Source organism: Numenius arquata, chromosome 3 (genome assembly GCF_964106895.1).
Source record: "Numenius arquata chromosome 3, bNumArq3.hap1.1, whole genome shotgun sequence".
NCBI classification, from domain to species: domain Eukaryota; kingdom Metazoa; phylum Chordata; class Aves; order Charadriiformes; family Scolopacidae; genus Numenius; species Numenius arquata.
In genome coordinates, this window is record NC_133578.1 from 42,759,403 (window position 1) to 42,771,937 (window position 12,535).

General features: G+C 42.4%; 1 protein-coding gene across 2 annotated transcripts in view; it reads left to right on the plus strand.

Moving 5' to 3' along the window:
• The window catches only part of TRAF3IP1 (TRAF3 interacting protein 1), a 45,597-nt gene extending 34,080 nt beyond the window's left edge, over positions 1 to 11,517 (plus strand). For both annotated transcript variants that reach the window (XM_074145576.1, XM_074145577.1), the window contains exons 14-15: positions 8,205 to 8,428; positions 11,114 to 11,517. In XM_074145576.1, the coding sequence (XP_074001677.1) occupies positions 8,205 to 8,428; positions 11,114 to 11,279 (390 nt within the window). In that variant the 3' untranslated portion in view covers positions 11,280 to 11,517. The remainder of the gene's footprint in view (positions 1 to 8,204; positions 8,429 to 11,113) is intronic.
• Positions 11,518 to 12,535: the final 1,018 nt, after the last annotated feature.

The window sequence follows — 12,535 nt, forward strand, 5'->3', positions numbered from 1 at the left end:
CTTTTATTTAATTTGTTTTCCATCAAACTCTCCAGAAGAAATATCTTCTACATCAGTATGCAACTGAATTCCAAAACGTATTATGTGTCGGAGAGTAAAATGTAATTTTACTTCTGCATTTTGGAGTAAGGTAAACACAAGTCCAGTAAGAATTTGAAAGAATACTTGCTTTGGGAAGTTACGTCAAATGAAATGAAGGTTATCCTTGTGTCTGTCAGTAAGAATGTTCATCTTCCCTTGTTTTGTTCAACTGTTCAATACATACAAAATAAATGAAATATTTTCCCAGTTATATTCCTAAGTCTTTAAAGCCTTGTTTTTCTGCCAGTCAGGAAAATGAAAGGAGAAAAAAAAAAAAAAGTTTGTAGTCTGAGTTCTGGAACTTTTGGAAGTTCTGGAGTTCTGGAACTGCTTACTAAGTCAAATATTCAGCAAAAAAAAAACCACTCAATGGATCTACCTGATTTATTGTGGATAATCAACTAGAAATTAGGTGAAGGTGGTGAATTAATACTTACTGCAAATGTAACACTGGTGAACTCTTGGGGATGTTTCACACCTTTACTTCTAACTGCTAATTGCTGAGGAGCATTTATTTGTGTTAAAAGCATTTCTCTGAAACCTTTTATGTGCAGCGTTTCCCAAACATGCTTTTGTTTTTTAAGAACTTTTAATAAGAAAAAGAAGAGGAGAGAAAAGAGGACTGGGACTTTCATCATCTAGGTTTTGCATGTGCAGAAACTTAAAATAATATACACAATTTTCAGGTCAAACAAAGAGGTCATTTTGGAAATACACAAGATTTTTGCTGCCTTGATTAGCTGTGTTCAGCCTAACAAATTCCTAAAAAGACTTCCTAAATGTATTTGTTTAGAATCTAACCCTCTGATGTTGAACAGAGAAAGAAACAGATGTTACATTTTGTATTCCACTTCATTTATTTGATGTATGGAAAATGTAGGCAGGTTATTAAATAGTTTAAGCAAGTGGGATCACAGAATTCCCATCTTTGCACTACCAAATACAGTTCACAAGCTTCAGAAGAGAAACAACTTTGAGGTTTGTGTTAGGAGCAAGTGATATTAAATAGCTTAGCACCTGGATAATATTAACTTTAATTACAAATGTGATAAATTAAGTATGTACTTCTAAGCTTAGAACAAATACAATCATTGCTGATTCTGTTTATTTAAAGTTCTTCAGGTCATTGATTTTTACATTAATACATCGGCTGCATGACGTTGGGTGTCCCCTCCAGTCAATGCAATTAATAACGTGTCACGTTAACCAGATGCATTCACATGGCCCACAATTCCAGTATTTTGAAGAGGCTCACCATTCAAGACCACAGCTTCTCAGCATCCTGCCAGCTTAATATGTTGTAAGAAATGCTGACAGTAAAATTTAATAGGAGTTACCTGCAGAAGGGCTTTCATCTTTTTTGAGACAGCTCTGTTTATGACAATGTGACGTTAACACAGTGACCTGAACAAAGCTGCAGTGAGAAATTTTTGGTGCAAGCATGCAATTCCTCAAAAAGAATAACGGTACCCAGCAGTCTGATTATGGACAAGCACCATAAGAGCTTAAATTGAGTGAGTGTATGCGCGAGTGTCCTTGTCACACTACTGCCAGTTCTTTCAGGAGAAAAAACTGTATGATCCCCAAGTAATTGTGTTACAACTGTGAACACCGGAACCATATTTTTTTTTGGTCGCTCTTGTGATATTCCTGATATCATAGCTCCTTTGTCTTTTCACACAAAACATTCTCTCCTGTGGGTACAGTATAAATACAACATGAGACAGCAGTTGGATGTGTTAAACAGAAAAAAAGGACGTATAAAAGCGCAGTGAGGCAGCTATGATTTCCATCCCTAGGAGAGGATACGGTGCATCAGTTGTGTAGGAGCAGTGTGTTGGAGGATGCAGTACAGGTGACTTTCACGTATTTCAAGAAGCTTATTAATGGATTTGGCTGGGTTATTCTTCTGGGGCATAGATTGGTGTGAAAGCAGTTGGTCGACACAAGGAACATGTTTATTGCAAATTTTTTTTGAACAGGAAAGAGGCTGCTGTTTCAAGAGAAAGGAGATCACGGACCCAGAGTTTCAGAAGTGTGAGCAGAAAAGGAAAGCTGGGCAGGACTGGCACCCAGTATGCCGTTATGGCTAAGTTAATACTATCTGCTATAGTTAATTACTGCTAGAGCTGTCTCTTGGCATGTGTGTGGTCAGAGTCACAGGATTCTGTTTAGCGCGCTGAATACTGCACCAAATATGTGAGGGTTTATGAACTGACTGCTCCCCAACACGGCCTGAATGCGAAGTAAGGCAGACTGGCTCTGGGGGCTGAGGTGGAATGTTTATGTACGTCTGAAAAATCCAACTCTCTTTAGAAGTATCAAATGTGAACAGGGCAGGGTAGGGGGGAATAACAAACCATTCTCCCCCCGCCCAAAAAAAGAAGAAAAAAGCTCCCTTTAAAAGCTATCCTTTTCTTTTCTTTTGCTGCCTTCCAACTCAGAAGCAGGTCAGAGTAACTCTACTAAATCTAATGGTGAAGAACATTGTGTCTCTGATTCCTTGGCCTGTTACTGAACTTGGTACCTGGCATAAGCAGAAAAAGCATCCTGTTCATTTGAAATGATTTAACATTTACTGTTTTCCCTGTGTTTCTGTGAAAGAGTTTCTTATGGTGATCCCTAGTGGATAGTTACAATCTACTTAAAATGCAGACTCTGTAAAAACCAGGAAAAGAAAACACTCTTTATGATCAAAAAATATTTTTTACAATAAAAAACCCACCTTGATGTTTTTGCATTGAATGTATCAAAATTACTTGTCCAAAATGAAGTTTCTGTCCTGTCCTATAGAAAGAGGTAGGGGGGGAAATGGTATAGCTCAATAAAACTATGATTACCTGGGTCTGTTTTCATAATGGGACATAATATAATAGTCAAAAGGGACTATAGAAACTATAAAGCGCTTGATGGATGTTTGTTCTAATTTGATTCCTATTTAAAACTGTTAATTAAAAAATGGTAACAAAGGAGAAGGTATATAAAAGTAAGCAAATACTGTTTCTAGAAACAAACTTTTCAAACTGTGTGTGTGTGGGGGAAATATCCCATCTTTAGCTCAGTAGATGTCAGGCGCTTCAAATGCCCTCAACAGCTCAGCTATCGGAAATGGATGTCTTGTGAATGATCCATTTTTTATGAAGCTGTGCACACTGCAGTATTTATACCAATTGCTTTAGCGAGGGTAAATTAAATACAAGTAAATTCTGGTGGTTTCTGGAGCCCTGTTGATAATTTCCCCTTTATTGATGAAAAAAAAATAATTCCTGCTTTTTAATTTCTCGGGTCCCTGCATCCAATTCCACGTTGTGTTCTGTTCACATTGAGGTAATGGGAAAGGCAGACTTTTTCCCAGGAATCCAAAATAAACATTTATCTTGGTGCCTTATGAAAAACACGAAGGAAAGGAAGTGTGTTGGGCCTACAGAAGTGATATAGTCTTTTATATGGGGATAATTTATTGATTCTTGGCTTTTGTGAAAGGAGAGGTGTATGTCCTAATTAAATAGACTGGAACAATTCTGATTCTGGCGTTTTTCTTAAAACTGAATATATCCTGTTACATGTTTGCGCAGAATGAGGAAACGTGGCATTCAGGACTCTTACCACCCACGTTGCCTGTTGTAATAAGCCATCTGCCATAATTGTTAGTGATTTAAAAGAGTGTCCCACGTAGATTTTAACCCATAACTGTAACCATGAAACTGAGAACAGGCAGGATGGCTTCCCTCCTCCCCCCTCTTAATTACTTATAATCAGCAGTAGATGGCAAAGCCTGAGTGCTTCATGGTGATAATTCTCTGTCCTGAGCTCAGCTTTCTGTAGTTTGCAGGAGCTGTAACATGGCATCTTGTTAGGACGAGTGTTAGTGAAACGAAAGAAAGAATTGATGGTTATTTTTTAACTCCGGTGAGGAGGGACTACAACACGGCAGTTGAGCTACTGCACCTTCAGGTGTTGGGAAATTTTTCTTGGGAACTTGAGCGCTTCTCCTTTGGAGAGATACACTAAAAAACTCTTGCATGTTTGCTCTTACACCACTTTGGTATCATATAGCGTGTGTTTCAAAGACATAGGGTTTTTCAACAAGTCTATTGATGTACCTGTTTAAATCCGAATAGTATTTAATAGATTTTTAGTGGTAGTATGTTTCAGTACTTGAAATAACTTTGGATGGAATAATATTTTGTCCTTTTTATGTCAGTTTTGAAGAATTGGACAGCACAAAGGGTATGCTGGAGCTACAGGGACACTAAAATTATTTTTGAATATTTACTAATACACTTTAAGGGCATCTTCCTGATTCATAGAAAATACTCCATGGTGTTTTATTTCCGCTTGAGCTTTTCAAGCAGCTATGTGCTTTAGCATGGAATATTTCAAATTGTTAGCTGGATCTCTATTTTAAAGTATACAATTCTGCTTTGCTTTGTTTATGGAATTGTGGGATTTTCACTTCTTTTTTATTTCCATACCATACTTGCTGGTGTTGAGAAGTGTGGCTACTTGGACTATCAGGGAGGTCACACCAGCATTACAAGAACATAAAACATTGAACTCAGCATATAGAAAAGAAAAAATGAAGCATTCTTCAGGTTTTCACGCACCCAACTATATCCTCAGATAATGGACTGACTGATTCTTCCCACTTCTGAGACAGTTGTATTTGAAACAAATTCCTTATCTCTTGGCCGTGGCCTCTTATAATGGATGGCAGGGAGGAAAGTGGTAAGTGTTTGATGCACTTAGGAGGAGAGGAAGAACAAGGCAATGGGATTTCATCCTGGGAAGCTATTGGATCTGATACAATTCTGCTCTGCTGCTGAATTGAAGGTGGTTGGCTCTATAGGTAACTTCCCAATTACACATGGAAAGTATGGTGCCATGGATTAAGGTTTCCATATGGCTTTGGTGGAACACAACATGTAGCAAGGACTGGTTGGGCGGAGAATGGGTGGAGAGCAGCCCTGAGGAGAAGGACTTGGGAGTGCTCATGGATGAGAAGCTCAACATGAGCCGGTGATGCACACTGGGCTGCATCAAAAGAAGCGTGGCCACCAGGTCGCAGGAGGTGACTCTACCCCTCTACTCTGCGCTCGTGAGACCCCACCTGGAGCACTGTGTCCAGCTCTGGAGTCCTCAACACAGGAAGAACATGAGCCTGTTGGAGTGGGTCCAGCGGAGGGCCAGGAAGATGATCAGAGGGATGGAGCACCTCTCCTGTGAAGACAGACTGAGAGAGCTGGGGTTGTTCATCCTGGAGAAGAGCAGGCTCCGGGGAGACCTTATAGTGGCCTTCTAGTACCTGAAGGGGGCCTAGAGGAGAGATGGAGAGGGACTCTTTATCAGGAAATGTAACGATAGGATGAGGGGTAATGGTTTTAAACTGAAAGAGGGGAGATTTAGATTAGATATTAGGAAGAAATTCTTTCCTGTGAGGGTGGTGAGACACTGGAACAGGTTGCCCAGGGAAGTTGTGGATGCCCCATCCCTGGAGGTGTTCAAGGCCAGGCTGGATGGGGCTTTGAGCAACCTGGTCTGGTGGGAGATGTCCCTGCCCATGGCAGGGGGGTTGGAACTTGATGATCTTTAAGGTCCCTTCCAACTCTAACCATTCTATGATTCTATGACTGGGAAAACAGAAAGGCAGCAAAGGGTTTTGAAACACTCTGAGTGTGTGGATCTGTTGATGCATCTTTTCTAGCTGCAGCAAGGTGGTAAGGCAAAAAAATATTTCCAGGAGAGAAACTCTCATCAACTTGTCATCTGTGCCTTGAAGGGGCACCCAGGCAAAAGCTCTTTTCTCTGAGGAACTGCAAGATCATCAGGGGAGAGAAAGCTGATGAAGTCCATGGGACCGCCAGTGGCCTTTGTGCTCAGAGGCTGGCCAAGGAGACCTGGTGGAGAAGACCTGCTCAACCCTTGGCAGCCATGCTTGGAACGAGGGTGCTAACCAGCTCGTGGGGGATGAAAAGGGTCAAGAAGCAGTGCTTTTGTCTTTGTGTTGTAAAGGATAGCAAACACATGGATGGCTCCAGAAAGTATCTAAATAACGTGTTTTATGTCATGTGGTATAATGAAACACCTGCTTCTGTGAGAGAGGTATGGGTTGAGTGAGAAGGAACTAAGACGAGTGTTATTTTTAACAGTTTAGCCAGCACCTGTGAATTGACTTAGGAAGTGAAGGTCACAAGTTCAGCAGCATTTGTCACTTATGCCCAGTTCCTAATTAAACAACTCTTAACATTATAAAATCGCGGTAAACTCACAAGTCCCACAGTTTTCATGCGCCGCGTGTGTAGTTAAAACACAAGCATCAGACGTAAGTAAATCTCTGCCTTCAAATCTTTATAAGTATTTTCTAAGAAATACATACATATATATATATATATGTATGTATATGTGAGTTCATCAGTAAGCCAAAGGCTGCTGAAATGCGTTTGGCAGTAGTCCCTGCTGCCTCCAAATGCAGCTGAACAAACAGCCCACGGCTCGCACAGGAAGACGGGCCAACTGGGTAGGAGGGCAGGAGGGGACAGCACGGCAGATTTGGTGGCCCCGCATGAGGGAGAAGCACACTGCCACCTCTGTGTTTATAGAGCTGCTAGGAACTGTGCTTAGGAGTTGGTTGATCCTGCGGTTGGGATGGGAGAGAAAGACATTGCTAGTTTTCTGGCATACATTAAATGACCACAGTGACTTTAAATAAACTTTACTTAAAGCTTTGTGTGTCTTAAAGAAAAACCCAGGTTGGGAATTCGACCTGTAGGGCTCTTGGAAAGAACGAAAAGTTAGGTTGTTTTTCTTGACGGGGGAGAAAAACCCCAGCAGACTCTTCTTTAATGGTGATTGTTGTTTTCAGGGAAGGCTTTCCTGGAATAAGATTATTACAGCGCGTCAGTAATACGGCATCGCTGCTCTTTTTGTGACGTCCTTTTGCTCTTTGTGACTTTGCCGCTTAAGCAAATACTTTCCCTGTATTCAACTTGCAGTAAGCGAGGGGGCTTCGGGAGACTGACCACAGGGGCTGCTGGCTGCACACGGGGGAAGCCTGCGCGAGACCAAATTAGTTCTGAGTAGTGGGGTTTATTGAGGCCACATCTGCAGCCTGCGTGATTTTACAGCCGCTGTTACCAGCAGTACAAGGCATGGAATAACCGCCGTCTAGTTCAGCCGTGCGGCACGAAGTGCTATTATTAGGACCAGCGTTAGGAGCTGGAAGTCCAGATACAGACAGGGGAGGGAGAGAAGCTTCTTGAAGGGAGCGATTTAGAGAACTAGAACTCTTCAGCATCTGCTGTAGCTCCTAAGTAGCAGTAGCATTGGACCTGCTGTGGCAAGCAGGTCCAGTGAACGTTCACAGTGCGGTAGCCAATAAGATGATGAGCGGGGATGCTTCTGCTTCTCCAAATTACTGCCTTTCAGATTTCATAATCATCTTCCTCGAGAATTTAACGTGACCTTGTTTTCAGTGCCGTTACGCGCTGTGACTTGCAGCAGTATTGAGTAAATGTCAGTCCATCAAGTCCTGGTGCAGGGCTCTGGAGCGATGGCCCTGACAGTCCAGCCTTGGAGGAGGATGGATGGAAGTGGGATTTACACGGCAAATGTGTTGGCAGCCAGCGGCAGCAGCAGCTTGATAACAGAAGTGTTACATGTCTATTGAGAGCTTCTGTTTAATGATACCACGTTAAGCCACAGAAATTTCTCTTTCTATATATAGAATTAGGTTGAAATAAGCCATGACTGGATGTGAAGGAGGTTTTCCACCCCCTACACCAACTGCTTTGGGAAAGACCGTGTTGAGAACGAGAACATCAGCGAGTTCATTTATGGGATCAAATGCTAATTTTAGTTTTGTAAAAAGCAATTTACTGTTGCTGATGCTGTTGCACAGTTTTGTAGCAGTCCTCTGTAGCGGTGGTGACCTGGGTATGGTGTGCTTCCTGCTCATCTGTTGCTAGACCATTGCTTTGTTTCTTCTCTTCCCTTGCAGAAGGTCATAAACATTTCCTCTGATACTTCACACTTAGCAGCCTCTAAAACATCCTTCGGTCAATACCTCATGTGCAACAAACGTTTTTCCTTTGTTTTGATACTTTCTTCTTCATCCTTTCCATTAGGAGAAGCCCTTTGTATCGGAGGTAGCTAGGAAGAAAGAGAGAGACTTGGTAGCCAAAGAAATTGAGAAGTTTCAGGTCTCTATTCAGACTCTGTGCCGGAGTGCCCTTACGCTTGGCAGGATCATGGATTACATTCAGGAAGACATGGATGCCATGAAGAACGAGTTGCAGATGTGGCGGCACGAGAACAGACAGCATGCAGAAGCTCTACAGAAAGAGCAAAGGTGAGTGTGGTCAGGGAAAGTTTGATTTATCTCTCAAGCCAGATTTCTGCTTTTAGGAGAAGGGAGAATTTTGCTTCCCTTTCAAAGCAAATTTGTCATCAGTCACTTTTGTGGTTTGGGGAAATTTTTTTGCAGTCTGAATTGGTTTTTGAAGTGTTAAAGTCTTAAGGTCTTTTCATCTCAATTTCACACAGGGTATACGCGAGCAGAGATGCAAATGGTTATGGGAGGTGAGAGGGCTTGATGTTTTCTTTTCTTCTCACAAATGTATAAGGAGCAATGGGGGAAGAGCTTAACACTAACTAGATTTTGAATCCAGACTAGCAGTAGAGTCCTGAATCACAACCTGCTCTCTTTGTGCCGTTGAATTCAGTGTGTTCTACGGTGGTTGTTGCCTGTGCAAGGTTCAAGACCAACACTGGAAAGCCATGAGAGTGAAGGTGACGTGCATAATAGAAACAAGGAGGTCAAACCTAGAAACAGTTTCTTTAACCTTACTTGTCTCGCTGGTGTGTCTTCATGCTCCTTGAAAACAGAATGTCCCTTCCAGTTATGTATCCTCTGATCTTAAACATGAGCTAGATACGGTTCTTCTTGGATTCACAGTCAGCCTGGATAGATTTGCTGCTCCCCGAATCCACGTGCTTCATTCATGCAGAAGGAAGTATGCGTGATATTCTTAGCTAAGTCCTATCTTGGTAGGTAGCAATGTGTTAAATGTTGGAAATCTACAGCTGCTGGCTTAGTTCACTGGCTGGAGTGGGAATTAGGGCTTTGGTTCACATATAAAGTGTAATGATGTTAATTCCTTGCACTTACATAGCACCTTCTATCCCAAAACTTTGACAGGCCTTAACACTCGGGTTGACCTCTGAATGCACCACCCTTGCAAAGAGAAAGGAAATAGTGTAGGGCTTTATTTTACAGTTGGAGAAACTGAGGCACTGCCTTGCTCGCCTTCGCACCGCACCTAGGGACAGGGAGCAAGTCTCAGGCCTTTCTCCAGGCGTGTGCTTGCTCAGTGGATCCTCTTTGGCCTTGCCAAACAAGTCGTTTATACTTCAGCTGGTTTCCCAGCACGGTGACTGTACGTGCTTGGCTGGCTTCGTACGTCCCCCTGAGTTCCCAGGCAAAGTGTACCCAGGACAAGACTGTCTCCTTGATGTTGGTGCAGAGGGAGAGAGGGAGTGGGAAGAAGGAACTGCCCGGCTGATTTTGCTTGCGGATTTATGTCAAACCAAGCTTTACAATGGCCAGCAGTTCCACGTGAGGCTGTGGGCAGGCTAGCATCCCTTGGGCAGAGCCACTCGCTTCCCTCTCAGGAGCTCAGGCTGCCGCAGAGTATCCCAGCACTTTCCAAGGTTTTGTATGAGATCCTAATCGTATCATTGTCGTGCTAAGGCATGCCCAATCCTTCAGGAAAGAATTACGGAATATCAGACATGAACAAGACAATGCTTCCCATATGTACTGGAATTTGGATGCATCTCCTTGTTTTCTTTGCTTCTGTGAACGACAATTGAAGGATCCCATTGGGGAAATGTTAGTGCAACTTCTAGCGACGCTTTTTGTGATTTATGCTAATGGTAGTAGAAAGGAGGGGAAAGCTAAATGATTTTGAGAGGCGGACTTCAGCTAATGAGCCCTCAAAGTGAGTGGGTAATTCAGAATGACAGCAGGCTAGTTCAGTCTGTCACTTCCCCGGCTCTTCCTGAAGATCAGCAAAGCGTTACGGAAAGGGGCACATTTGTTTTAAAGCCAAACAGACCCACTCACTTAAGATGTGTCAGAGGGTACTTGTGGTTTATTAGCATGGGATTTATTAAATTTCCTATTAGCGTGGGATTGCCTGCCCTTGTCAGCAGCTAGCGATAGGTCAGTTTTCATGTACCTTGCCTCTTCTCAGATGTCTGCCTGCTGCAGCTTGGTGCTGCTGGCAGCTGCTGGTGTCTTGCTGCCGGCTTGCTGGTTTATTGCAAGAAATAGGTGGTAGCAGTCCAGCAACCTCCACAGATGTTGTATTTGTCCCCCTCTGCCATGTGCTTCTCTCATTTAAGCTCTCGTGATGAGGCCCAGAGGAATGGTTGTTACCGTATGTATCGTGGTAGGACCCAGGCGTCCCTGTAGAAGGTGGGTGTCCTTAGAATAATGGAAAGGTTTGGGTTGGAAGGGACCTTTGAAGATCGCCTAGTCCAACCCCCCTGCATGGGTGGGGACATCTGTCACTAGATCAGGTTGCCCGAAGCCCTGTCCAACGTGACTTAGAACACTTCCAAAACTGGGGCATCCACAGCTTCTCTGGTCCTCATTGTGTTTTGTCTCATAGAGTTAGGTGCTGCTTCATCCCTGGGCCACGTGGTTGCAGCTTTAGGCTGGGTAACATGAAAGAAGTGCTTGACATAGTGTGGGATAAAATAACTGCAAAGCAAAGAGATTTTATCAGAAAAGTTAGATTAGCCAAGAAGTGACTGTTTACTCTTGAGTTGTGGGTGATCTCTCTTGAACTCCACTATTCTCTGTCCGTGTTGTTAGCTGTGCCTTTGTGCTTCTTGTTCTAAACTTTCTTTAAGGAAGGGTGGGCACAATTTAAATTCTTTGCAGACTTTCAGGTATTGAATGTACTTTCTTGGAGGCAGAAGCAGCATAATGTTTCCAATAACATTACGCTCTTTGTGTCTCTTTCAGCATCACAGACAGTGCTGTAGAACCATTAAAAGCTGATCTGGCTGAACTGGAACAGTTGATTAAAGACCAGCAAGACAAGATCTGTGCTGTAAAAGCTAATATTTTAAAGAATGAAGAAAAAATCCGGAGGATGGTTCTTAGTATAAACCTGTCTTCAAGAAGGTGAAGAAGAGGAATTAAAAAAAAACAAAAAGCCTTGGGACTGACTGACATTCAAAATAGAGGAAAAAAACTAAATTATGCCTTGTTTAGATATAAAATGTTTAGGGACCAGAAGCCTAAAAATTGTATAAAATCCCATTATTGCATTGATCTTTAGATGCTGATATTACCCAGGACAAGATTATATTCATTTGAATGCTCAAGTTGCAGAGCTATTAAAATAACTTGTTTGTTTATATGTGAACTCCTGTTACTTCACTTACCAGGTCCTCGCAGCCCTCTTTCCCTCCCCGGCCTGGTGAGCACAGTTTCTGAGCCAGTTCTCTCTGCATCTCCTCCTTCTCCTCGTTTCCACTGGGGTTACTTTTGAACACGTTGTCATGAAAAATGGGTATGAGATACTTCTTTTGCCCCCTGAAAAAAGTGTTCCGAACTCCTGTAGGTCAGAATTCATTATTAACATGGGAAAATTATCTACGTGTTCATTATTAACAGGGGAAATCTATCTACAAAACAATGCCACAAGATCAAGAAGTAAAGCCTTGTCTAACTTGCAGTTCCTTGCACCACTACCAATATGATGTCATGTTTTCAGAGCTATCGGGAATCTTATTAGGATCAAGTGAAAATGCACTACGAGCATCACCATGTAAGGCAGCAGAAGTATTTTATCTGCACAGGTGTTAATTCCATTTTTATTGCATATGTTCATTTGGAAAGGATTAGTTTAAGTACCTGTTTCCTCCCAAATGCATGTTCCTGTAACTTTCTGTACATGAATAATTCCACTGATTTTTTTTAGTTAAGTGCAGATGTCTGTACTGTTTTCCTAATGACCTCTTGAGTGTACTGCGCACTAGAGTCCAGCTTCACTTATTCCTAAATCTGCAAAGCGTATTAGCGTAGACACAACTGTATGACACTGCATTGAGCACAGAGGGCTTTAGTCCCCTGCAAGGCTGTTCTCTCAAGATTTTTATAACGTGCGAGCACATCTTCTCTTCCCGTGTTGTTTGGATTGTGTGGGAAGTGCTAGTGTCCTTTTTTTTTTTTTTCCTTCCCCCCCTCCCCCTTCTTTGATTGGCAATCTGCAGGGGGTTTATTTTTTGGTTTCTTTTTCTGGTTTCTGGACCTCAAAAAAACCTACCAAACGGATCATCGCCAAATAGCGTGAGTATTTAAGTGTGTTTAAATACAGATATTTTAAAGGGCAGGATGCTTTGCTGCATGAGGTTTTGGTGGAAGTGGAGAGGAGGTAGA